The sequence below is a fragment of the Ceratotherium simum genome, chromosome 20 (genome assembly GCF_057802395.1).
Source record: "Ceratotherium simum simum isolate JZ-2026a chromosome 20, ASM5780239v1, whole genome shotgun sequence".
In the NCBI taxonomy this organism is placed as follows: Eukaryota; Metazoa; Chordata; class Mammalia; order Perissodactyla; family Rhinocerotidae; genus Ceratotherium; species Ceratotherium simum.
In genome coordinates this window covers 13,345,097-13,372,498 of record NC_141919.1, presented here as the reverse complement: position 1 = coordinate 13,372,498, position 27,402 = coordinate 13,345,097, and the positions used below count along the sequence as shown (strand labels likewise).

General features: G+C 42.0%; 1 protein-coding gene across 1 annotated transcript in view; it reads right to left on the bottom strand.

Moving 5' to 3' along the window:
• GNAQ (G protein subunit alpha q) overlaps window positions 1-26,309 on the bottom strand; it is a 288,961-nt gene extending 262,652 nt beyond the window's left edge. The window contains exon 1 of the mRNA XM_004439624.3: window positions 26,028-26,309. Within this exon, the coding sequence (XP_004439681.1) occupies window positions 26,028-26,163 (136 nt within the window). The 5' untranslated portion in view covers window positions 26,164-26,309. The remainder of the gene's footprint in view (window positions 1-26,027) is intronic.
• Window positions 26,310-27,402: the final 1,093 nt, after the last annotated feature.

Below are 27,402 nucleotides of genomic sequence, written 5' to 3'. Positions count from 1 at the left end.
AGTCTGGCACAGAGGAAGAGAAGTGCATAAATAACCTTAATTACAAGATGGGGCCAACTCCATCTGAACCACCCAAAGCAGACGTCCAACTGCAGGTCTCTGCCCTTCTCTGCCTGAGGGTTTTCTCCAAGTCAGGGACGGCCACTTGACAGGCCAAAGGTGGCAGGAGAGCCCCCAACTAATGACCACCCAGAATTGGTACATACATAATCCGGCTTCCTCACCCTTCCGGGACAACTTTATAGCATCACTGTTCTCCAAAATGTGGTCTGTGGACCCATGCCAGCAGCATCACCATCAACTGGGAGCCTGTGAGAAATGCAGACTCTCAGGTTTCAACCTAGACTAGAGTCTGACTCCGCATTGTAACATGGTCCCCAGGTGAGTCTCATGCATATTAAAGTTTGTGAAGCCCTGCTCGACACCATCAACCAGGGCTTCTCCCCTGGCTGGAGCTCCAACTGCCCACCATCGGCTGGTTTAATAATGCACCTTTATTGGCTGCCTTCCCTCAGCTATCTCACTTCTCCACTCTCCCGCCAACACTTCCTGCACATCCCCAATAAACGCAGACATGCAACAAAGATAAAAGGTCAAGGAAGTTAAGAGAGACTCTGACTAGCACAGAGAGCAGAGCTGTTGAGGAAGACGTAGCAGTTGAGATGGGCTTTGCACAGGCAGAGAGATGGAGGGAAAAGAGGCATCCTGAGGGAGAGGGGAGCCCCGAGGGTGAAGGAGGAGAGCAACCAAGATGTGACGATGGGGAAGGGAAGGAAAAGCGTTAATGCCCAAGAGCTTAGCCAAAGCGTCAGATTCATGAAGGCGAGTAGTAAGAAACAAGGCTAGAAACGGAGAGTGGGATCAGACGAAGATATCAATATAGTTGAAGAAAAGTCACTTGAGAGCAATGTGACAAATGTAGGGAGGATGGGGAGTTCGTCTGTCACTCTTCACTCAGCCCGCTGGGGAAGCGGGGGTTTGCCTGGTCCGGTTTGCAGAAAGAGACCTAAGATTACCTGAAGGGCAAATAACTGAGTGTTCTGTGCGTACTCAATAATGTCTGACTCATGGCAGTGACCAAAACGTATGACAGAAGAAGGAAATAATACTAACATCACTGTGCATTTATGTGGATAGTGACTTGGTGCTTTCAAGGAGTTCACACAAACAGCAGCCCCCGTGTTCCTCCACACAGCCCCAGCGCAGCACCTGGCGCACAGGCCAGGCTGCACTGTGAACACCCTGCTCCAGAGCACTCCACGTTAACCAGGCTGAGACCTTCAGGAGTTGATGATGGGGTCGGTGTCAGGGGTCCCCAGGACCACCCCCAGGTTCAATGGTTCACCTGGTGGACTCAGAGGACCAGCATCCAGTCAAACTCACAGATGTGATTTATTACAACAAAGCAAAATCAGCAAAGGGAAAAGACACATGGGGCAAAGTCTGGAAGGAACCACGCACAGACTTCCAAGGGTCCTTTCCCAGTGGAGTCACACAGGATGCACTTAATTCCTCCAGCAATGAGCTGTGACAACACATTTCAAATGCTGTCAACCAGGAAAGCTCGCCTGAGCCTAGGAGTCCGGGGATTTTATCGAGGGTCAGGCACGTAGGCACGGTCTGCCTAGCACCTGCCAAAATTCCAGACTCCCCAAAGAAAGCAGGTGTTCAACATAAAGCACATTGTTTGCACAGTGTAGGTGCCATGAGCCATTCTAATCAACGCTGAGAGTTGTGGGAACTCTCTCGAAAACCAGGTTCCCAGATGCCAGCCAAGGGCCAATCCTGCAAGCAGGCCTTTCAAAGGAGAGCAGCCAGACTTTAACTCTTTCCTGCACAGGGTCACGAATGCATTCCTAGAGCCTGCGTTCTAATAAGGCTATTGATTTAAAGCTCTGGCTACTTAACAGAGGCAAACTGTCATAAATAGAGACTTGGGGGAGGTTGGGTATGTTAAACCCAAGGATGTAGGTACATATGCTAGTTCTACTCAGATAAATTCGTTCTAACCTGTCAGCTAATTTCAGGAAGTAGTAGGATATAAAACAAATCCATTATGTGTCTATAAGAAGAAATGTAATTACACATTTCCATCTGGCTGTAATTATGTCAATAAAAAAGAAATATATAGTTCCTATCCCACAAGATCCCAATTCATTAGGACTATCTTCTTCCACTGAGATATGAAACCAACAACAACAACAAAAATGTTGCCCTTTAAACACATTAAAAAACCTTAGAGGAAAAACCTCTATCAGACAATAAAGAATAAACCTAGTATTGCTTTACCCCTGTTCTCAGCATGTGTCTAATCAGTACTGCCAAAAAAATAAATCATCTGAAATCCCAGGACTAAAACATTCCAAAGCATCATTTAAAATGGGATAGTGCTTTTCCCCTTTCGTTTTATGATGCTTTCAGAAACAACACTTATCTGAAGTTCTCCTGAAATCTGCCTTTTGTAAATTTACTGCTAAGTTATGATGGAAGTTGAGATGTTTACATATGTGTGCTAACTTAAAACTATCTAAAGTAACAAATAAAGTCAGGTTTGAGACTTTCCTTCTAACTCACAAGGAGAAGATTTTGCAATGTAATGCACAATTTTCTTCACCTCAGAGATACGGCCTTGGCTGGATGGGGCGAAAGATCACATGAGGTGACTGGATGCATTTCTTGGCCTGCCAGGAGTAAATTTCAGTTCTTTCCTAGGGAGGCTTAGTGCTGTGTGTGATGTTATTCCTCATGAAAACGAGCGAGGAGCCAAGCATTCTTTGCAACCTGGATTGTTCGGCTCTGCCAGGGTACTTAGCCAAGGCAGCTGCTCCCTGCTATGCAGTCAGGATAGACTTTACATTCAGAGGCCAGAATGTATTTATACCTAAAAAGCACTGGTACAGAAACTCAGTCTTTATGGTTTCAAGATAAGGGAAGTTTGCCTCTAACCTATTCATCACTCAGGGACTAAGAGGAAAAGAACAATCCTAAGGGAAAAAACACGCCAATAAAAGAATTAATACTGGGACTGGCCCAGTGGCGTAGTGGTTAAGTTCACGCACTCCGCTTTGGCAGCCCAGGGTTCACTGGTTCGGATCTACGCACTGCTCATCAAGCCATGCTGTGGCAGCATCCCATATACAAAATAGAGGAAGATGGGCACAGATGTTAGCTTAGAGCCAATCTTCCTCAAAAAGAAAAAAAAAAACTAACGAAAATAAAGAATTAATACTGATATTTGTCCCTTATCTTTCATTTTCAGCTGGAAAAGACTTGAAAGCACAGTAAAGAACAATCCAAAGATGATTTTTTTTTTTTGCAAAGGACACTTATGAAATTGAAAACCTTCAGACCAAAATGTTTAATTTTTAATAAAAGAAATAATATAATTGTATAAATACAGATTCTGATGCTGATAAATTTATTCACTGCATTCCCTTGCTCAAGCAAGCCACCCACTGGAAAACAGGGAAGACAGGGAAAAAAAAATAAACAGCCTCTGCACCATCTGATATACCATGGGTTCTAAAAATTTATATGCAAGAACATACAAAGAGGGTTGGAAAAAGCACTCATGTAGCCACGCATTATTAATTCTGATTTCAAAAGATAAGAACTATGCTTCATTTGCTCAAAGTAAAGGTCTGCACAACCACAGTTTTTCTTAAAAGGAATCTTGATCATTGAAATTACACAAGAAGCACACTTACAATGGCAGCAGCTCCTAAGACAGCACTGTGGTAAATCAGGGAGACTCCTATATGTAATCCTTACCTTGTGGATTCCACACATCTTGGAGCCTGGCCATAGTTTATCCAGACATAGTCAGCACCTTGGCTTCCAAGGCTGAAATGTCCAAAAAGGTATACAATATCCTGTTAACCATAACTGGATTTAGGACAGTGTGTCCTGTTGTAAATCCAGGTATAGAACAATTCTAAAACATTAGCGTAAAGGTCAGAATTTTAATAATTCTCATGGATAAGAGAAAAGGAAACAAAAATGACTTTAGGCATTTCAATAGGCTATAATATTCAGGGTTAGAAGAACACATTCCAGTAAATTACCAAATTAATTAGGAAATAAACTTACTCCTTATAGCACTGCTTACAAGCAATGAGCCTATTTTTCCAACAAGGTGACACTCAAAACAATGACATTAAGGTGTGTTTGAGCAGCCTGAAGACTCCCCCATACATACACACAGACAGGGAGAAAGACTGCCCTTCTAAAGGTGACATGCTCAAATCTTCACACAGTCACCCTTTCTGTTAAAAGTTCTAGAAAGAGGCAATATCCTAGGCTGACCACTGTCCAAAAATCAATATCCACCCAATATCAACCCATGGTTGACAGCCACATGGGCATAGGCCAGACTCAATTAAGAGACAAGGGGTTGGGCTGGCCCGGTGGCTTAGCAGTTAAGTGCATGAGCTCCCCTACTGGCGGCCCGGGTTTGGATCCCGGGTGCGCACGACGCACCGCTTCTCCGGCCATGCTGAGGCCGCGTCCCACGTACAGCACCTAGAAGGATGTGCAACTATGACATACAACTATCTACTGGGGCTTTGGGGGGAAAAAAAAGGAGGAGGATTGGCAATAGATGTTAGCTCAGAGCTGGTCTTCCTCAGCAAAAAAGAGGAGGATTAGCATGGATGCTAGCTCAGGGCTGATCTTCCTCACAAAAAAAAATTATGTACTACCAACTTCTCTCCCATCATGACCACCACCATCCAACTGGAAGGACTAAGTTTATTTCATATTAAATAATCATATATATATTCACCGAATATAACTTCCATTCAACTATAAAATTTCCTAAATGAGAAAATTTAATGTAATTGCTAAAAATGTAAGCATGATGTCAAATTCTATAAAATAAAGTATACAGAATTGTAAGCTGGCTTTCTCTCTTTAAGAACCACTTGACTTATGGCGAGAAAGAGGGATTAAACCAATTTGGCCCTAAAGCAAGTAAGTAGCAAATGAAATTTGCTTCTCCGAAAACATTCCTTTTTTCCTCAGTGGAAATTAGAACTCACATAGAACAAGGACTAAGAAAATGCTCCTTCCCTCCTTAATGGTCATGGCCATTATAAACTGGTTGGCAACCTACACTTCAGGATGTAAGGAGAGATTAAAATAGACCACCCACGATGTGCCATGCCAGGGGTCCTACCACCCCTGCCCCACAACAGCCGTGATGTGTGAAAGGCCCACTCAGGCGGGGCAGCCTGGTTTCCTCCTGTGATGGGAGACCAGGCCACAGGCGAGGTAGGAAGAGCAGATGTACCTTCTCTTAATGTTTCTATTCCCTTTTATATCAACACAAATTAGATATTGAGGTCAAATTCAGGTAGTATTGTTTTGGCTTTATATTTTTTAGGTAAGTAAACAAAAAGTAATAAAAAGACTTGGAATCAACTGGAGATTCATATTGAATGATGGACTTTGAGGATCTGTCCTGAAATCTAATATCTTCCATATCTTTACTGACAGTATTAACAAAAATACTTCTTTTTCCTGATGTAATTCTTTATGAATCTTATTGTAATAGGTTCATCTACTTTCCTCTGAGAATGAACTGGGTAGGATCACAAACGTTAGAATTTGGAAAAAAAAGTTTAAATGATCTTGACCTTGGAAGGATGTTCCCACAGAATCAGGATGAAATTCAGTAGGAATAAACACTCTCAGCAATTGAAAAAAAAACAACTCCATGCAAATAAATACATGATAAAGGGAAATGCAAAAATGCAGAGGACCATATACAGATCACAGTCGACCATAGGTCAAAAACAAGGATAGCAATGTAGCACTCTATTGAAAAAAAATAACTAAGAACAATCAAGGTACTGGTAGAGAAAAGTTACAGTAGCCCTCCGCACTCAAAACTGCCATATTTCTTGCGTTGATTTATTTAGAAAAGACAAAGATTTCTGGAGTCACATGTTATCTCAGTTCAGGACAAGATGGAGAAATATTATCTGCTCTGATTTCATAAAACCATACCTGAAGTGTTGGGCTCCATTATGGCTATTTGTTTTTAAAGAAGAAAACAACCAGGATGATAAAGGTCATGATTTTATTCTTGCCCTATGACAAATGATGGAAAGAACTCACAATGTTTCACATAAAGAAGAAAGCAAGCCCCAGGAGTGTCATGAGGCCAACTTCAATTACTTGGAAAAGTAGATGTGTTCCAGTGTGTTCCAGAGTCCCAGTGTCCCCAAGGGATGGAACCCGAAACTAGTTTCAGGACAGATTTCAGCTTAATATATGAAAATTTTCTAACACAGATGACCAAAGAGAATTAACTCCTCTCGGGGGAGGATGTTCTTACCACTGAATGTAGAGGGGAAAAACTAACAATAAATTGGGGGATGTTACAGAGGTGACAAGCTTGTGCAAGCTGGGGTGCAAGCCTGGACCTTAAAGCCCATTCTTAACTGAGATTCTATAATCATAACTCTCTATCAAAGACTTCACATGTGTTAATTATAGTCATCCAGACTCATAAAGCAGACTTCCTGGAAAGAAGGCAAAGTGCTCTAAAAAACAACAACAATAACTTCCTTTCTACCCCTCAAAATGTATGCAAAGAAAAAAAAACAGAAGAGAAAACTTCATCTACATTAATAATAGCAAAGGACTTATCAACCAGAAGCAATACAAATGGACTAAATAGAGAGAACATGTCGGGTCTATACACAGCTCTGCTGTTTGTAAAACAGTGCGGTACTGAGGGAAGCAAGTGGCAAAAATTCTGAAATACTCCCTGATACTCCCCAACTTGGAAGAATAAGTAACATCGTATTGGAACACACATTCCTACCCACACTAGCGGTGGAGGAGCTAAAAAGAAACTATCCAGCCAACTGACCCCAGAATTTCCTCTGACCTGGCAGGGGTTGAAGGCTGAAAGCACACCTACTTTGCAAAGTGGCCTAAAGAATGCAGAGAAAGATACCCAACAGATGCACAGAACAAACGTTCCATAAACAGCGAGGCACCATTCTGAACGATTTCTCATCCAAGTAGCTGGCTCACCCAAAAGAGGAGCAAACGGAACTGGCAGTATAACACAACAAAATGAAGAGGCAGCAAGCCTCCTAGACAGAAGCTGCCCACCGCCACAGAGCCATCTCTACCACCCAACTCAGACAACTGAACAGCTAAAAACAGAATATATACCATCATCTTCCAGGCCTTCAGCTTAAGTGCTACAAGAAAGACACAAACAGACCCACGACAAACAGGGAAGGAAGTCAGTGAGATTCCACCCACACTATTTTTGGACAAACAGTAGGGTCAGACAAAATTTGGAACGCTTCTAAAAAAAAAATAAAGACAAGGCACAGAACATGCAAAAAGAAAATTGTGAAGAACACTTTGGAAGATTTACTCTAGGAAACAGAAGAAAAAAATAAGAGTACAATTGCTTTGTACTACCAAGAAAATTTAAGAAAATGTGGACTGTTTGAAAAAGGATATTAAAAAATAGAATAAGGTAGAAAGAAACTGTCAGAGCTAAGAAAGGAAACAAGGAGAAAAAATAATGATACTGCAGAACTTAAAAGTGAATTCGAAGCATCAAAAACGTACAGCAGGCACCTCAGTCATTCAAAACCTATTTGTTAGCACTTGACATTTATATGCTAACCACTGCCAAATCAATGTCGCAGATAAGAAATTTGAGAAAATCACACAAGGAAAAGAGCGCAGAAATGAAGCAATTAGAGGGAAGTTGACAGGTTCGGTAGAGAAACAAGAGAAATCCAATATATGAATGATTGGCGTTCCCAGAGAAGAAAAGAATTCCTGGAACAAAAAATATTCAATGATAAATTGGGAGAAATCCTTAAAATGAAAGAATAAATATACAGATAGAATGGGTTCAGACTGGTTCAGAATAAATAATAAAGAATATAAAACACTGGGGCCAGTCCAGTGGCACAGCGGTTAAGTGCGCATGCTCTGCTTCGGTGGCTTGGGGTTCGCATGTTCAGATCCCGGGCGGGCACCGAAGCACCACTTGTCAAGCCATGCTGTGGCAGCGTCCCATATAAGTAGAGGAAGATGGGCACGGATGTTAGCCCAGGGCCAATCTTCCTCAGCAAAAAGAGGAGGATTGGCATCGGATGTTAGCTCAGGTCTGATCTTCCTCACCAAAAAAAAAAAAGAAGAAGAAGAATATAAAACACTGAAGCATAACCTGGTGAAGTTATTAAGCTTCCATGTTAAAGAAAGAAACATCCAAATAGAAAAAGCAAATCACAGAGAAAAATATTCAGGCTGACTGAAGACTTCTCATCAAATTTAGATGTCAGGAAAGAATGGAGCATCCACCATGGGGCAGGCAATGTAGATAGAAAAGAGGTGTAATCCAAGAATTCTGTACTCGCACACGTCATCGTTAACATGTGAATGCCACAGAACGGCCATCTCAAATACACAAGAACTCAGAAGATATATCCTCCATAGTGCCTTTGTGAAAAATCTGTCTGAAGGTACAATCCAGTCAACTCATAGGTGAACGAAAAATAAGAGCACACAATTAAAGAAACTGAGAGAAGTATCTTGTGACAAGCATTTATTTAAACACAGAATTAATGCTAAATACGTAGTTTTAATTAGAGGCACAAATATATATAATACTAAAATTTCTAATAAATAAGTAATACACAACAAAAACTTAGATGGGTTTCTTCAGGCTTAACTAGAAATGATTCCCTGGGATCATCAATGATTTCACTGAATATGAAATCAAAGGATGAAAAGTTTTTAAAAGTGTGAAAATAAATTAGCTCTATGTATGAACTTTGCAAAACTATAGAAACATTTTTGAAATGTTGAAGATCACATAGGCTGCAAGATCAAACACTAACTTTATGCAGGCAACGATGAACAGAAGAACAAACTATTCCAGGATTAAGAGAGTAGATGTGCCGAATTTGAATAGTCAGGAAGCTGTAATCAAAGGGAAGCGCAGGGCAGAGGAAATGTGGATGAAAACGATGAGCATGGAAAAGATCTTGAATACCACACACACTTCTCATTCCATCTGACACAAATATCTCTTTTCTGTTCAAACCAAGATAATTTCAGTTTTCTATATGTTTAGCCTTTCAGTGACCATGAATAAGTTACAGGGACAGACTTGAACCTCCAGAAAAATGTCCCTAGCCATGGACAAGTTTAGGTTGTTCTTATAAAAGTTTTATTGTTCGATATGTTCAGTGTTGTCTCAGAGAAGAGAGTTAAAGAAAATAAAATATATGTATAAAATAAAATGTGTTAATATTCTTAATAACCATTGAGGTTTAAAGAACTGTTTTAAGTCTGGTATCGCTCACTTGTCTATAATAGCCACAAGTCAAAAAAGTTTAGAACATGCAAATAAAATACCAGGGAAAGCAGAGAATGGAAGTAATATAGATCAGGGATTGGTAAATTACAGCCAGAGTGCCAAATCTGGCTTGCTGCCTGTTTTTGTAAATAAAATTTTATTTGAACATAGCCACACCCATTCATTAACAAAGTGTTTATGGCAGAGTTGAGTAGCTGCAACAGAGACCATATGGGCCAAAAAGCCAAAAAAGTTTCCCGACCCCTGGTAATAGGTGAACAAATCTGTCCACTGCACACAGGAGGGACACAATAAATACCATCTCATCTCTGAAGCTGATAAACTGAGAAACATAACTTGAAAAACACTACCAAAAGTTATATAGACTACCAACAGGAAAATTAAAAGTGGACTACATACCTTTCAAATTACCAGAGGTAGAAAACACAACGAGAAATCCAATACAAACCAAACAGCAAAGAAGGCAGAGAGGGAAGAAGGAATGCAGAAGGGGAGGTAACTGCCAGAAATCAATAAAAGAATCAGAAGACAGACATGAGATGCAAAAAAATAACCACATCTATTATCTCAACAAGTGTAAGTAGAATGAACTCACCTATTTAAGGAAAAGGACTCTCAAGCTGAGGTTAAAAAAAAAAAAACTCTGAGAGGAAGAACAACAGAGATTAAGGATAGCTGAAAAATAAATGGAGAAATACACCAAGCAAATAGAAACAAAAGAACCATATTAATACCCAACAAAGTTGAACTCAAGATATAATAGCATTAACTTACATAAAAAGGTAATGTTATAATGATGAAAATTTAATTCTCAAGGACATTTTCTAGGTACCTCAAAACATAGTAGTACTTACATACATAAAGCAAAAATTTCTGGAAATAAGAGAAATTGCCATAAACACCCAGAGTAATAAAAGACTTCAGCTCAATTCTCAGTACTTGGCAGACTCACAATATAAATAAAGAGATTCACTACAAATAAAAGAATAAAATTAAATAACACACATGTATTTATGTATTATTATATATACACACGTACATATTTTATGTATCCATAGAACAAAAATTGACTATATATTAGACTACAATAAATTCCAGAAAGTAAAAACAGTACGGACCACATTCTCCCATCAAAATGATGTAAGACTAGGAATAAATAACAAAGGTTATATTTAACCTTTGTTATATAATATAACAAATATATATATAATAACACTACATAGCAACATGTAGACAGATTCAAAGCTTTAAACACGTCTAATTCAAATCAGGAAAATATTAAAATAAATAATCTAAGAATTTTAATTCAAGAAAACAGAAAAAGTACAACCAAATAAGCCTAGAGAAACTGCAAGAAAGAAGGTAACAAAGATAAGGCAAAAATAAATAACAAGGGTGTCAAGACCATACAATGGGGAAAGAATTTATCTTTTCAACAAATGGTGCTGGGACAACTAGATATCCACTTATAAAAGAATGACGTTGGACCCCTACCTCACACCATATACAAAAATGAACTCAAAGTGGATCAACGACCTAAATGTAAGACCTAAAACTACAAAACTCAGAAGAAAACATACAGGTAAATCTTTGTGAACTTGGATTTAGCCATGGTTTCTTATCCATGACACCAAAAGCATAAGCAACAAAAGAAAAAATACATAAACTGGACCTCATCACAATTAAAAACTTTTGTGTTTCAGAACAATTTTGCACATAGCCAAACGTGTCATATAATTTTATCAGTTCTATTTTCTTTTTCCCTTAGAGACCTTCTTCCTAGGGCATTCTATCCTTCTGTAGATAAAATATTCAGTTTTCTAGAAATACCTAAGTTAATAAAGATAAAAATAAAAGTGATAAAAAAACTAAATAAAAAATTGAGGCATTTGTAGGGGCCAGCCCAGTGGCGCACGCTCCGCTGCGGCAGCCCAGGGTTTGCCGGTTCAAATCCTGGGCGCGCACAGACACACTGCTCGGCAAGCCATGCTGTGGCAGCGTCTCATATAAGGTGGAGGAAGATGGGCACGGATGTTAGCCCAGGGCCAGTCTTCCTCAGCAAAAAAAAGAGGAGGATTGGCAGATGTTAGCACAGGGCTGATCTCCTCACAAAAAAGAAAAAAAAAATTGAGGCATTTGTTAGTTATTTTTGTAAATAGGCCATTTTCGAAAAGAAAAGAAAGACTGTATAATAGAAATTAAGTCAATACAATGCAAATAAATAGATCTTTTTTTTTCTTTGCAGATCGACAAAAATCTAATAATAGCTAAGATGTGCCAAAATAGTCACTAACATAAACTAGAGATGGGAAAGTAAACCAACACAACCTTTCTGAAAGGCAGGGTAGTGACATGTATTAAAAATTAAAATAAGTCTATCATTTGGCTAACATTCCAACTCTGAGAACTTATCTGAAGGGGCAATCATACAAGCATACAAAGATGGATTCCCTACAATATTTACTGCAGCGTTGATTATAAAATTTTTTAAATGGAATCAAACTAAATATCCATCCATAGGGGTCACTTAGAAACGGTGGTGTAGTGGCAACTAGTTCTGCCAGGGTTGGGGGAAAGCCTTGACTTGTAGCATTTGCCAATTTCTGTGGTGTAAATACTCCCATCATGGCTGATTTCAGGCTACCAAAATGAAGTCACTGAACACAGAGCTGGGAAAAAAGACGTAGAGTTGGCTTCCATGAGCAAGTACAAGCTAGCTGCAGCGCACTGCTGTATGCTTCAAAACACACTCGAACAAAAAAATAGACTGGAACACCAAATAGCCACAAATATGATGCGAAAGATTTATATTAACATGGCAAGATATTCATTACATATTACTAGATGAAAAAAACCAATTACATACAGAACAGCTTACGTTGTGTAATCTGTGATAGTGTGAACTTCCATGGGCATGTATTTCATTTTCCTTTTGAAAGAAAAATCATACAACAATGATGTGTAAACACTACATTCAATCAAGTTCCCTCCATTACAATAGCAGTAAATCTGGCTTTCACGAAGTATCTAAACCAGATAAAGATTTTTATTTTAAAACAGAATAGCAATAGATCAACAGATTTGGCTTCAAAGTAATTAAAAACTTCTGTATTAAATAATACAAAAGAAAGAAAAAGACAAACAACAGACCGGGTTAAGTTGTTTGCAGTAAATGTGAAAAAGGCTAATTTCATTTGTACGTTGGGAGCTCATAAATAGGCAAAGGAAATGAAGAGACAACGTACAAAATAAGAAATTCAACTAGAAACAAACATATGGGAAAATGATCATTCTCACTAATGATCAAATAAATGCAAATTTTTAAATTACGTACCATTTTTTGCCTACTAACTTACTGATATTCTCACAATACTGCTCATGATGTTGCAAATTGTATACAACCATTTCAGAATACGTGTTAGGTGTGTGTAATCAAGAGTCCTAAAATTTTTCATATCCTCTGACATAGAAATAACATTTCTATTAATCTATTCTAACAGAAAATGTGTTTAAAAAAACACTATCTTCACCAAGAACTTCATCACAGCATTATTTTCAAAATGGAAACACTGGGAGAAGCCTAAATGTGCAAAACAACAACAAAAAAAAGATAGTAAGCAAGCAAATTAATAAATATCCTCTAACAGAATATTTTACAGCAATTCCAAATATTAATATGAAATCTATAAAGCCACAAAGAAAATGTTTACAGCATAATGTTAAATTGTACAGTATGATTACACTAATGCAAGAAACATATAAAAATAAAACAGCCTAGAAAAGAACATGCAAAAAAATCACGTTTCTTACGTTAGATTGGTACATTTTGGATAAATTTATGAATAAATTTTAAAATCTTTTTTTTAAACTTTGTCTAAAAACCTTTTGCATTATTTGTAAAATTTCAAAATCACTGAAAAACAAAACATAAAAACATGTTATTACCATAGAATGGGCTGTTATTCGTTTGAAGGCCAACATGAAAACAATATAATTTATTTCTTAAGAATGTAAGAAAATTCTTAAGTGGAAGAATATATACACTTCTTGACTCAAACTTTGACTGTCTATTACATATAATAGTTTTTCTCACTATTAAACTTTTTTACTATTTTAAAAAGTAACCATACCACCAGAGGATATATCTCAAGTGCTCTTCTTTATTTCATTATAAAAAGAGAATAAAAGACAATATAAATTCAGGCAGTAGCATACTGCCTGAAGATATATTATATTAATATAAAGGAAGAATATTTTTTAATAGAAAAAATAAATCATTGTGTGACCCAGTGATTCAGTACTAAGGATGCACAATGCATTAATTAATTCTGGAAAGGAAACATTGTAATTTGAGAAGCAATTCACAAATAGACTCTCGGAATTTAGAAAAACCCTAGAGAAGAATCTCTATTCCCATAATAAGCATGGCCTGGAGTGGAAAGTTCTACAGAAAAGGTGTTTCTCAAAGGACATAGCTAGTGATTTTTGTGAAAATATATTTGGAGTCAAGATTTCCCCTCAAGAAATATTAATGACGTCCTATGATTTCTTCCATTAAAGGCAACCCTTTGCCAAGAATTGTATGGATAGGGAAATACAAATTGTTTATCAGAAACTGATCAAGCAACATACAGGTTATCTTCTCTCATAGCAGATAGGAAACTTAGGGAACTCATCATTACAAGAGATGGTACATGTCCAAATTTTTAGTTATTTCTAATGTGCTTTGGATAACATCTTAGATGGTGACCCAACACATAACAGGAGAAACTACGAGGTTCAGAGGACTGCCCATTCAAGAGTCCTGGAACACATCAAGGCCCTTCCATGTCCAGAATGCATGCCCGATCCAAGCCTGGCTCTAAGAGGAGCCAGCATTATGGCAATTCATTAGTTCCTGACCCTTTAGGAAGTGACTGGAAATAAAAATAGAGATTGGGGCCGGCCCCGTGGCTTAGCGGTTAAGTGCGCGCGCTCCGCTACTGGCAGCCCCATTCCGGGTTCGCTGATTTGGTTCGGATGCCGGGCGCACACCGACGCACCGCTTCTCCGGCCATGCTGAGGCCGCGTCCCACACACAGCAACTAGAAGGATGTGCAACAATGACATACAACTATCTACTGGGGCTTTGGGGGAAAAAAAAAGGAGGAGGATTGGCAATAGACGTTAGCTCAGAGCTGGTCTTCCTCAGCAAAAAGAGGAGGATTAGCACGGATGTTAGCTCAGGGCTGATCTTCCCCCCCCCCAAAAAAAAAAAGAGATTGATTTCAAGTATCTTTTGTTTCAGCACTCCCTATTTCTGCTCTCAAATTATTCAAATTATTCAAAATATATTTGCCTACACTGTGAGTCAAAAAATCCTCTTACGTCAATTCTATCATGGACAAATGTAGCTCATTTTGAATGTTGGCCATAATCGGAAATATGGCTTTAGGAACCTTGAATAATCTGCTCCCTGGGCTTGGATATGACAGCCAAGAATGCGAATGGCTCATAAGAGAACATATCCCATTGATAAGTGCCCTTCTCAGCTAAAAATTACAAAGTTACTTCTATATTACATGCCTCCACCTGAGTATGAATCCACTTGACAAAAACATCTCATGATACCACTTATCTATCTATCGCCTTCGCCAACCAAAAGGCGCTCTGTTGTAGGAGAAGCAAGCCAGGTGAAAGCAGATTTCCTGGACAAGAGACATTCTACTAACCTATCACCAGATTAGCAGAGTTCTCAAGACAGTAATAGACGCTTTCTATCACCTTAAACAGCTGACAGAAAAAAATACCGAGGAGCCATGTCGTAAATTTTCTCCTTAAGGTGTGAATGGTTTTTCTCAAGACACTGCTTGACATGAGCTCTCTGCTAAGTCTATGTAACCACCTCTGGGAGCAAAAGCCCAGGAGAGAGTGCATGCAACAAAAACTCCTCCCATACAACGCCTACTTCTGCACTTGCTCATCTCCCAAACCACGATCTGGGAGTAGCACGGCATGGGAGATGCGACCGTGATGAAGAAATGCAGTAGGCCAGTGGAGCTGACAAGAGGAGCTGCACTGGCCTGGCTCTTCCTGCTCCAAGACACCAAGCAAACGCACAGAGCACCTCTCCTTTCCTTCCCTCCAGAGCCGAGCCAAGGCCCGGCTGCACCACCCCTACAAGCAACAACACCCTCTTATCCTGGCAAGCCCCCCAGCCCCCATTACTCTCCTTCGCCTGTGACGGTTCCCTGTGCCCGTCCAACTCCAAATCTGAGATCAAGGTAAGGCAGCCCGAAGCTGATAAGATAATGAGCAGAAGGCCGAGGGCCAGGAGGTAAGTGGGGGTGAGAATGCCAAACACCTGCCTGGCACCTCCAGTGGAACTGGGCTCCTGGAACAGTGCTTCTCCAGACCTGGGGTGAGAGTCTGGCTGTCCCTTCTTTGGTCCTAGAGCCCTTTCTCTAGAATGCAGACAAGGGACACCAGAAGTTGCCGTCTTCAAGTTTCTCTGATCACGGCCATGACAACGGACGGCACTTCCAAGACGACAGGAATATATATGTAAATATAAATTTTTTTAAAGCAAAAAAGTATGGAATTCCTTACTTCATGTTATGGATGTGTCCACCATTACCTGTTCTTCTGGTTTCAATGAAAGCCCAAGAAAAAAAAATTGGCACAGCAGTGGAAGAGGAAATGAACACAAATGGTCTATCCAAGGGTTAATTCTAAATCTTCCCTGGAAGGCCCTTGGAAAAGGGACCTGCTGGCTCCAAATACAAAGCTGCCCCCAGATGAGCTCCGCCAACGTGTTCGGGGCACTCCCAGGGCCCAGGCTCAAATGGCCAACCTGCTCTCAGTGCAAATGGCAAAAACGAACTTGGGCAGCAGAGATTATTTCTAAGCAAATGAAAAGCATTGCTTAAAGCCCAATGAAGCAAAGAAAAAACAAAACAGTAGTATTAGTGAGTCACAGGTAGCTGCCTAAAGGTATCTAAGAAAACACCCAGGCCTGAGCAGGGCAGCGCTAGAACACTGCCTCCCAGGCTCCACCTCTGCGCCTCCCAGGATATCGCCCTTCCTGCAGGAAGCCAAAGACCCATGCTGATATGACAGGAGGCTTTTGATATGATTCCCTGTGAAGGCAGTGCAACTATCAGCAGCATGCCAGGAGGCGTGAGGGACAGCTCTGGACAGACTGGCTGATGCATCCTCACTCCCAGCCATCCTCAAAGCTCTTCCCCAGGACCGTGAGCGGCCTGCGGGGCACTGGGAGTTATTCCAAAGGGGAAGGAGAAAGAGTGGGGGCCGCTAGGAGTCCACCAGACCTGGCAATGGCTCCTTGGATTGCCCATCCCTCCTGGAGAGGCCCCTCGTCCAGGGGTGAGTTTGCCAAAACTGCAGAGCCAAGGCAGAGCAAGTTTCAACGTCTGAACAGCCCTTAGATTCGGTCCAATCTCTTCCTTCTTCAAGTTTCTATAGAAACAGTAAAGGAGCAAACGAACAAAACACCCTCAGGTTAGTTCAGAGAGGCAGAGCAGGAGGACTGCCTTTCAGTCACAGGCTTTGGAAAAGACACACAACTAAACCAACAGGTAGAGCCATAAGGAGTATTTCATTACCTAGCCGAATAAACTTTCACAAAGCCAGTCGGCCACTGTGTTTGCATGATTTACCAATTTTCAAAAATATATCACAAGATTTAGGGAGTTAAACACTTAACGCGTACCCTGGCATTCTTTTAAGGACAACCCAGGAACAAGAATTAAAGTCATCCTGTATTATTAGAACAAGTTACAGGAAATGGGTCAGCTCTTTAGGACAAGAGGAAAATTGCATTTGGCATCTGCAGAAAGAACGTACAATGAAGGCGCTCTGGAAAGTGCAGGTCCTGAAATATCAATTCGCATGGCAAGAAAATATCATTGCATCTTTACCTTAAAAAAACAAACCAGAAAACCTACTCAGACTGACAGGGTATAACAAAAGCCAAGGCCGCTACTAATGCCACCCTCCCTAACTATCTGTGTTGAAATCCAATTAGAAAGAGACGTTTTAAGGCCCTCAAGTAACTGAGATGGGGACGTTCAGATCATTAAATGAGGAAGATGCGCTATTACTCAACAGAGGCCTACACCACCTTCTCCCTTTCTAGCAAATGCATTGCATCCTATTTTGAAACACAGTGGCCCCTGATAGATTATCCGGCACTGGCTCACTAAGTCTCTGCTGGTGATCATGAACCAATCTCAAGTCCCCGCCCTTTGGAAAAGGAAAGAGAATTTCACATTTGTTCAATAACAACGTACTCGGTTTTGTGGACCAAAGTGTTGTTAAAGAAAGTTAATCATCTCCCAGAAGCACATTCACAAGTGTCTTTCTTTTAACGTATTAAAGCACCCAACTTCCCCTCTCACCAGCTCACAGTCACGATGGTTGAAAGCAGCACCCACTTGGAAGTTCCCTAAATTTTATAGAAACGCTCACACCAGAGAATCTAAGGAACCACTCCTAGCATTTGTTTAAGGAAGCTGTGATGAGAGGGTAAATAGGTAGGTGGTCTTCACATGGAAGGGTTTTTTGGGGGACCTGCAGCAAATACTAGCTGGATGACTGAATAATGGGTGGGTAAGACACTGAAGCATCTCTCTCTAGAAACAACTAGTCAGCTGCAGTCACCAGAAAATATATGGAAGATGCCACCAATTACCTGACTGCCTCTTCAGCGAAAGGAAACAAAAAGAAACAATAAAAAAGATGAAAAAAGTTTTGAAACATAAAAAAGAAGCAAAAGAGAAAAGCTATTTGTTTTTTAGCAAGTGATGGTGATCAAAAAAAAAAGTCAAATTCTGGGAAGAGGCCATTAATTCATAATTTCAGTTCTCCGAAGGGAAAAAGGGGAGGTTATCTCTTAGAAATATACATGAATATGTTTCCAAACATCACTATTCACTTCCTGCAACAGAGCCAAAAAGTCTCACTCTAGCTCTTTTTCTTTAATTTGTGGATCAATTATTGTTCCCTTCTGTGAGGTTTCAGAAATATAATGGCATTAATAACATTCTAGTTCCCAACCACACCACAATCCATTACACACTTCCTTGAAACAACTACTTTGTTTCTAAAGCACTCAAATTGCTCACAATCCAAGATTAATCTTGTAATAAAGGTGCATGGAATTTTCAAATTTCAAAGGATTTGTTTGTGTAACCGTTTTCCAATCAAACTGCTGGAAAAACTGCTATTGGCTTTTCAACCTGAAACAATATGAGAATGTTAAACTGAATCATTCTCACTGAAGAATGAATGAGAAGCAGGCAAGGAGACAAAGACTATTCCGTCTTGAAAACAGAATTCCTTTTACTGTGCCCCAGGTGGTCCATGGACCACAGAACAGCAAAGAGTGGCAAATGGAGAACATGTGGATGACACCCATCAGAAGACAGCAATAAGTTTAAGTTTCCTTTCTTCAACTGCTCTCCTTTCTTTTGGGAATCCAGCTGCCCACCCTACCCCTACCCCCCATGCCCACGTCTCAGTTACTAACAAGAGAATCACTATAAATTGAGCAAGTAATTGTGCTACCTTGAGATACACAGAAACAAGAGCCACTATCTTTGCCCTTATGGAGCTTCCAATCCAGTTGGAAACACAGGGCAAGTGGTCACAAACAGCGTCTCACAGTTTAAGGCAAAAAAAATGATAGGCTCCAAGGAAATAATATATCTAACTCAGGAGTTCAAATTCTCAAGATCATCTGCTCTCTCCAGTTGTGTAATCCCCGGAAAGCTTCTACAATGGCCTTCAGATGATTTTGTCTTTTTCTTTGTATTTACAGCCAGTAGAAAAGCCAAAGCCAGGAAGGATAATACTCAGAAGGACATGTCAGTCCGAGGGCATTAGCTGTGCAACAACAAGAACTGTGAAAAGGGCTTGTAGTCTTTCCTGCTGGCAAATAGGAAATAAGGAGGGTCTCACACGGCACATTATTTTGCACAGAGTAGGTGCTTAATACTTATTCATCTGATCAGCATTCTGCATGCAACTATTCTTTCTTAAGGTATGCCTGGTAAAAAATTTGGAGGTAATGTTTATTTTCCAGTAACTGGCAAATGTTTATTGAATAAATGAATTTGAAATATCCTAACTTTATTCTTAAATAATACTAATTTTGTTCTTAACATTGAACCATAAAGGCGTTTAGCAAAATATTCTGCACTGATTTCAGAAATTATGGCTAGGTATAAAAGCCAACCCCAGAGCTATTGAGAGAATTTAGTTTTTGGTTCTCGGCATCGCAATATGGATGTTTATTTTTGTTTGTAAAGTTCAGATGCATGACCACCTAGGATTTATGGACTCATTTCTGACAGCATGTTTAGGTCCTTTTTTTCTTTTTACTACACGTTAGATGAGAAATCAGACAGATTTTTACATATCAGTAACGTAACAAATCAAAGGTGATTGTCGAACAACTTCCTATAATTTTATTAGTAACAGCTGTTCACACAAAAGCGTGTTTGGGTCTGAGAATAGCTCTTTCTTTAACGTTACTCCATTCGGCAGAACAAGAGAAAACATTCACTGTTTACTGTAGTCAGTTATTGCCACAGATTTAATTACCAACAATCACACATTCTACCTTCTACTGCTATTTCACACTTCCCTAGGATTAACGCTGCAGAGATCTTAACATTGCTTAAAAGCCATTATAAAAGTTTCCTTTTGAAAAATGTCACTGCCCTCTCCCTTCAACCAGGAAATTAGACTTTATTTGTTGCTACAAATACTTGTATTTCCCTCAACCCAAAACATAGAGTCCGGAGGAAACAGATTCCCTCTACCTTCTGAGGGAGAAAGCAATCCTAACCTTCTTAAAATGGCTTCTCTCTCTTCCCTGTCAGCTCCCTATTTTCTCTCTACAGCACCTAATCAACATTTCCACTAATATCAACAGAACTAATAACCTCCCCTTAAAGAAAAATTAATCTGAAAGCTGGAATCAAAATCATCCTTGGAAAATCTTGTTCATTTCTTTTCAAGCATAAGTTTGCCTGGATCATGAAGAAAAATCTGTTCCTTTTTTCCTGCTAAGTTTAGCATAGCACGCAGCCTCACAACTGCGAAAGCTGTTTCAGGTCCTTAAAAATTCATCTGTGATAAAAATCATAACTATATTTAATAGGCATCTCTGAAAACCGAACATAAGCCATCTCTTATAAAGCACAGCGTGGGTTTTGTTTTGTTTATTTATGAAAAAGAGGCTATCAAATTTATTTGTAATAAACAAAATGGCTACTCAATTCTTCTTCTGGTTCTCCTTTCTAAACATACCTAAAAACATTTGAATAGATATACACAGGACAATTTTACTGTTCAGAAGGGTTTTCATTTGTGCCAAAGTTCCCATATGAAGAACTAACACGTCAATACAGGATTGACAATTATATGGCAGACCTAGACAATGAATCTACACGGTTCAATGCAAAAATCTTACTCTGAAGGCTTTGTTATATAGTCAGAGCTACAGTGTTTTTTTTTTTTTATAATTTTATTTATTTATTTATTTTTCCCCCCAAAGCCCCAGTAGATAGTTGTATGCCATAGCTGCACATCCTTCTAGTTGCTGTATGTGGGATGCGGCCTCAGCATGGCCGGAGAAGCGGTGCATCGGTGCACGCCCGGGATCCAAACCCAGGCCGCCAGCAGTGGAGCGCGCGCACTTAACCGCTAAGCCCGGGGCCGGCCCAGAGCTACAGTTTTTAATTTTATGAGGGATGTTCCACTTCACTCTTCAGATATAAACTAGAAGTACTTTATTTCAAAAAAAAAAAAACAGGAAATGCATTCAAATAAATCTTGACATTTAGAAACATAATTAACACTTGGAAGCTAAAAGAGTAGCAAAAATAAAACTGGTTGGTCTTAAAGCAGCTTCATAAACACCATATTTTGGTATTTCCAGGGAGATGCTGCTATTAGGGCTGCTTTAGAGAGATGCTTTCATTCTGTGGTTCTGAGCAGCCATCCTAGACAGCCACTAACCTCACAGTTAATTCGGGCAATCAACATCCCCATTCTTCCTCCAGTGAACTCCAGGAGGGGTAGGGGGGCGGGTGCTTGTATCCAGACCTGCATGAATGAACTCTCCATACAGTCTAAATTTGCCATAGCATTCCCAGCCTTCCAGGTCCCTTCCTGCTCTGTAACTGTACAGTTTTCAGTACAAATGTATACCCCTCAAATTAAAAAGGTTCTACCTGCAATTCCAAAATTCTGTATTTAATCACTGTGGTTGTCCTCACGTAACTGTATAAGTAAATCGCAAAAATCTGTTAACACCTGTGCTCCAGAGAATTTAAAAGTCCACTCCGATGAGTGTATCACGGAGAAACATTTATGGCAAAAGATGATAGAGTTAAACTAGCTTCTACACGAGAAAAAGTAATGGAATGGTTTCTTTTTTTTTTTTCCTTTAAACTTTCATACTTTAAGCATGACTGGTATCATTCCCAAATGCACCCAGCACGAACTGTAATACACTGGGTCAATATGTGATGTAACATCTTACAGTAACACTTCCGATCCTGGAATGCATTTGTATTCAATTGGCTCAAAGAGTTACATACAGTTTTTTAAAGACTTATTTATTAATTTTTTCTTCCCCCCAAAGCCCCAGTAGATAGTTGTATGTCATAGCTGCACATCCTTCTAGTTGCTGCATGTGGGACACGGCCTCAGCATGGCCGGAGAAGCGGTGCGTCGGTGCACGCCCGGGATCCGAACCCGGGCCGCCAGCAGCGGAGCACGCGCACTTAACCGCTAAGCCACGGGGCCGGCCCTACATACAGTTTTTTAAAGAAGATTATGATTTTATCTGCCATGGAATACAAACATTACATATTTCCGTGTCTCTATGATTTATTCATTATTTTAACGTCCCAATTTCTACCAGAAGAGTCATAAGTAAATTTACTCATTCAACAAATATTTATTGAGAGCCTTTTATGAGTTTGACATTGTGCTAGAAGCTGGGATTTAATAGTGAACAACACAGACACAATCGCTACCCTCAGAAGCTTCCAGTCTAGAAAAGGAAGAAAATCTATAATCACATATGCAATTCAGTTAAAAGATCAACAACATATATTCTTCCATCTAAGATTGGTCTAAACTTTGCCTGTTTCCAAAAGGTGGAATCTAATCAATAAACAGAGTTTGCTAAATCTTTCTATTTGATGATTAAAATCTGAAGAGTACAGATTTCAAAAACATGTAAAATAAGAACAGGTTAATAGGAAAAAAAATGTATCTTCAAGGAACTGAAAAAAATTTCAGGATGAATATTGCAACTGGAGGCAGGCATTCAAAACCACTTGTTTTATACAGACTTAAAGACATACTGATATTAAATAGTGTGACCCATGTACCACCAATAGAAATATTTAGTTAATATTAATGAATATTAATCAATTAAAGAAAATATAATGTACTTTACACCCAGAAAGTATATAAAAACATCAACCAAGTTAAAATATTCTCTTGCATATATGTAGAATACAAAGTCTTCCTTGAGGTATCAAAAGAAATAAACACTAAAAAAAAAATGAATTCAGAGAATGAATAAGTTAAAGAAAACAAGAAAAGAATTCAGAATTTAATAAGATATTTTATGGTGGTAGGCTTCTGGGTTCCTTTTTAAAAAAAAGAATAAAAATCAAAATATGTAAGTACTATAGAATTTGGAACACATTGGCATAATTGCTGGATATATATCAAAACAACCCAAATTTTACTGCCATACTTTCTTCCAGGCAGGTATCCACTATTTTCCCTTTCTAATTTCTCCATATTATCAATATATAAAATTAAATAATTATGTGAATAAATGTAAGGGTCCACACTTTTATGCCTGCCAGATAAATCTATCTGAATCAAAATGGTATCATGCCTTAAACTAAAATTTACTTTGAAAATAATTTCATACTGAATTTCATGTAAATATGAGGGATTCCTCAATTTGAATAAAGTAGTTAAAAATATTGGTAAAACTTTCAACTATGCAAGGATACATCCTGTGACCTCCTTTGGATAGGTATGGTTTAAAAGAATGAAGGAACCAGAAGATTCAGTGCACTCATCAAAGGAGCACACCGGGAGTTTCTCAAACCCCTTGCCAACACCTTCTCTGGTTCAAGTCAACCATCATTTCTCTCCTGGACTCAAGAAATCGTGCAATCACAGGCTCATGAGCACACATAAATCTACAATTAGTATATAGCATCTACTACATAAATAGTGGAGGTATTGCAGAAGCTATGTTACAAAAGCAACACACCCCAGAACAGGAAGCTGTAGCAATTCTTACATGATGTCTAGGGATAATGTTTCTAACAGAAAGCCTTATAAATTTTAAGTGTTACTAATGAGTGTAGGTGCTAAATTAATGTCATATTTTTCTACCACTTCCAATAGAGCATATTTGGAGGTGGGGGTGGGGCTGTATTAAACCTTACTGAAATCTAATAACAGAAAACAAAAGTTCTCCGAACTACCACCACTAGCAATAAAACTGTTTTACTTTAATTTTTTTCTCATAAAATTATCTCCAAGTTCATTTTTTAAAGCACAGTATGTTATTTAAACACACAGTTTGTAGTTAAGCATCCATATATGTGTATTTCCCCAAAAATCCTCCTCCTAGACATTCAAACTTTGGGCCCTCAGACAGACAAACCCCCTGGGCTCTAACTCACAGCTGCTAGGAACCCAGAGCTGTCACATTTTGGGCAATAGGGTTGGCTTGGGAGACCTCAAATGCCCCATTCACAGCAAAACAGAAACAAAGACTGTAAACAGGGCAAAAGAAATAGAAAAACCGTTCTTAAGTCTCTCTAACACACATGCTTTTCCCCTTAATCGTGTACTTAAATACTCTATATACATTTCTCCTGCCCCTTCTATTTTCTTCTCAATCTTGAGAATTCAGAAAACCGATTCAACTACACAGTTTTAGCCATTAGAAGTAGCCCAAAATGAGAATAAAAATGAAAAATAAAAAGATCTTCATTTTCCAATGGCAGTTTTCCCTTCCCCTGGCTTCATTCCCTAAAGCCTACCTCTTTTATCCAGCATTCTGCCTTCTCTTCTTTATAAACATGTGCACATTTATCTAATCTGGTTTCAAAATGAAGACATAGAGCACTGCATGTGAATTAACCATTTGTAACTCTCCATGATCATTATATTTCATTCCTTCTTGTAAATGATCCAGTACATAAGCAGTTCAGTCCCAAAGGCCACTGGTTCCTTGAACCAGGAGATGGAATGCTCAAGATAAGAAAGAAAATGCATGCTTCTCAAATCCTGACAATATAACGTCCTTTTCTTACAGAAATGTCTGAGAAACGTATTTATTACACACCAAATATCCAGAACACAAGTGGAGACATTTTTCAGGCCTGTTATTGCAAAGCTGTTTGCTCTTCCTACCACAATAGCTCAGAGCTGTCACACTGGCTTGTATGTGAACCCTGATCGTTCATTCTGAACATACTCTCAGAGATAATAATCAATAGAATTCCTATCTGAGAAATGGCATTTTCTTGCTAACTTAGTGTTAAGGCAGAATGTGGGATTGTTTTTTTTTTAGAGATTAAAGGGAAATTTTTGTTGTATACTTCCCGTTTTCCTTCTAGCCCAGATTCCAAAAATATTAAAATGCTGTCCGTTTTAAACAAAAGGTTTCTATTTGTTTCCAAGGGAGTAATTGAGAGGCTGTACTGGTTTTCAGTAGTAACTATTGTGAATTCAGGCCTACATCTGGGTTGCCTCATTAAACAAAAGATACTCGTCGCTGTCAACACACAGCACAACGCTCCCCTATCCCTCATCTTTATCTAGAAGAAATGGTGCAGACGAGAAACACGCCTGTCACCATCCACTGGTCAAGAAACTCTTCTAGGTCTCTCCTTTCGGTGGTCTGGTGGCTGGAGAACAGCACTTATGTGACACATTAGGGCTCGCCTCCCCGCCCCCCGAGTACACAAGCCTCCTTTCTTTGGAGGGCCAACCACTCGGCTCCCTCATCATCACCGCCAGGAGAATCCAGTTGCGAGTCTGCTCACCATTCCACCATTCCCTCCTGAACCCAGAAAGCACTAATAATGGATGCACACAGGCCATCCCACCGCACGCCATCCCCCAACGTACCCTGGCTCCGCTCGCCACCCTCGGGCCACACACACACAACTCCCCACTCCACCACCCCACCGAGCGCTGCGGCCACCACACTGGAAGTTCAACCCCTCTGCCACCTTCCCACCTCCGCGCCTCTCCCCCGAAATGATGGGCCATTTAGCAGAAGCACAGCAGATAAACGCGCACCCCTGATACACAGCCTTTAGGGACACGAAAAGGCACACGCCGAGGCTCGGGGCAGGGCCACCCCGACCCCTTTGCGCGCGCGCCTGTGTATGTGTGTGCGTGTACGCGCGCGCGCGCCCGCGCGGGTGCGGGTAGTGGCCGGGGGCGCGCCCGGGAAGGGTAGGGGCGAGCCACCGGCGCCCGGGGGCGAAGACCGCGGAGGGCACTTGCCCCGGGGCACCGAGGGTGGCAGGCGGAGGGTGCAAAGGCCCGGCGGGTGGGCCCGCGGCGGCCGGCCCCGGGCTGTACTCACCGAGCAGCAGCAGCTTGAGCTCCCGGCGGGCGTCCCGCTTGTCCCTGCGGAGCTGCCGCTCGATCTCGTCGTTGATCCGCCGGGCTTCCTTGGCCTCCTCGCTCAGGCAGCACGCCATGATGGACTCCAGAGTCATTCTTCCAAAGTGCCTCCGCTGCAGCCCCGCCGGCACCCCCTGCTCACACGCGCGCACACACACTCTCCCGCCCTCGCTCCCCCGAGGCAGCGGTGGCCGCCAAGCCCCCGCCGCCCGGGCGCGCGTCCCGGACGAGCCTGGGGAACGGCCGCGGGGGCCGCGGCCAGGGCCGGGGCCACCAGGTGGGCCGGGGGTGCGGCGCGAGCAGGCGGCTCGGGCCGCCGGGAGGAGCGAGGCGGGCGCGGGAGGCGGCCGCGGGCGCTGGCTCGGGGGGCGCGCGAGGGGAGGCCGCTGCGCCCGGCCTCGCTCAGACGCCCGCGCCTCCTTCCCCGGGAACGGGCGGCCCGCCTCGCCCCCCGCGCCGCCGCCGCCGCCGCCGAGGCTCCCCTAAGCCTTGCGCCCGGCGGCGAGAGCACATCCACTGGGGCGACCTCGCAGCGAGCGCCCGCCGACGGCTCCCCGCGCCCGGCGAGCCCGCTCCTCGCCGCCGCCTGGCACGGCTCCGGCCGCTCTCGGCCCTGCCCGCGCCCACCGCCCGGCTCGCGCGCAAACCCCGCTCGCCGGCCCGCTCGCCCGGCCGCCGCGCGCTCCCCGCCTCCGCCTCCGCCTCCGCCAGACGCCCACCCCCGGCCCCGATTGCAGGCGCGGAGCGGCTGCTCAGTGCTCGCCCTCCCCTTCGCCACACACACACATTTTCTTCTTTCTCTGAACTGGAGCACAGATCCGGGAGGGAGGCGGCGGCGGCGGCGGCGGCGGCGGCGGGAGGGGGGGGAGGGGGGGGAGGAGGAGGAGGAGGGGAGCGGGGAGGCGGGGCCGCCCGGCCCCTCCTGGAAAGCTTTCCTGGGCTCGCAGCCGCCGCGCGCGCCTCCCCGTGCGCCTCTCGCCTCTCCCGCGCTGCTCCCCGGCTGGGCCGGGCCCCCCAGGGCTCGGGGGCGCCTCCCGCTCCCGCACCCTCGGCGGGGCCCGCGGGCGCAGCGGTCACGGCCGCCCCCGGCGGGGATGGGGCGGGGTCGGGCCGCCGCGCCACAGCCCGGACCGGCGGGCGCTGCCGCGAGCCGGGGCCGCCGCCAACCTGCCGCTGCCGGCGGCCGCCCGGGCGTGGTGGAGCAGGAATATGGCGGCCTCCGCTTGCCTTTCAGCCCACCAGCCCCGGAACGCAGCCCCGGCCCTCCGGGAAGTCGCGGGACTCGGCCCCGCGCACCCCCTGCCCCCCTGGCGCCGCGCACCCCCGTCCTACTA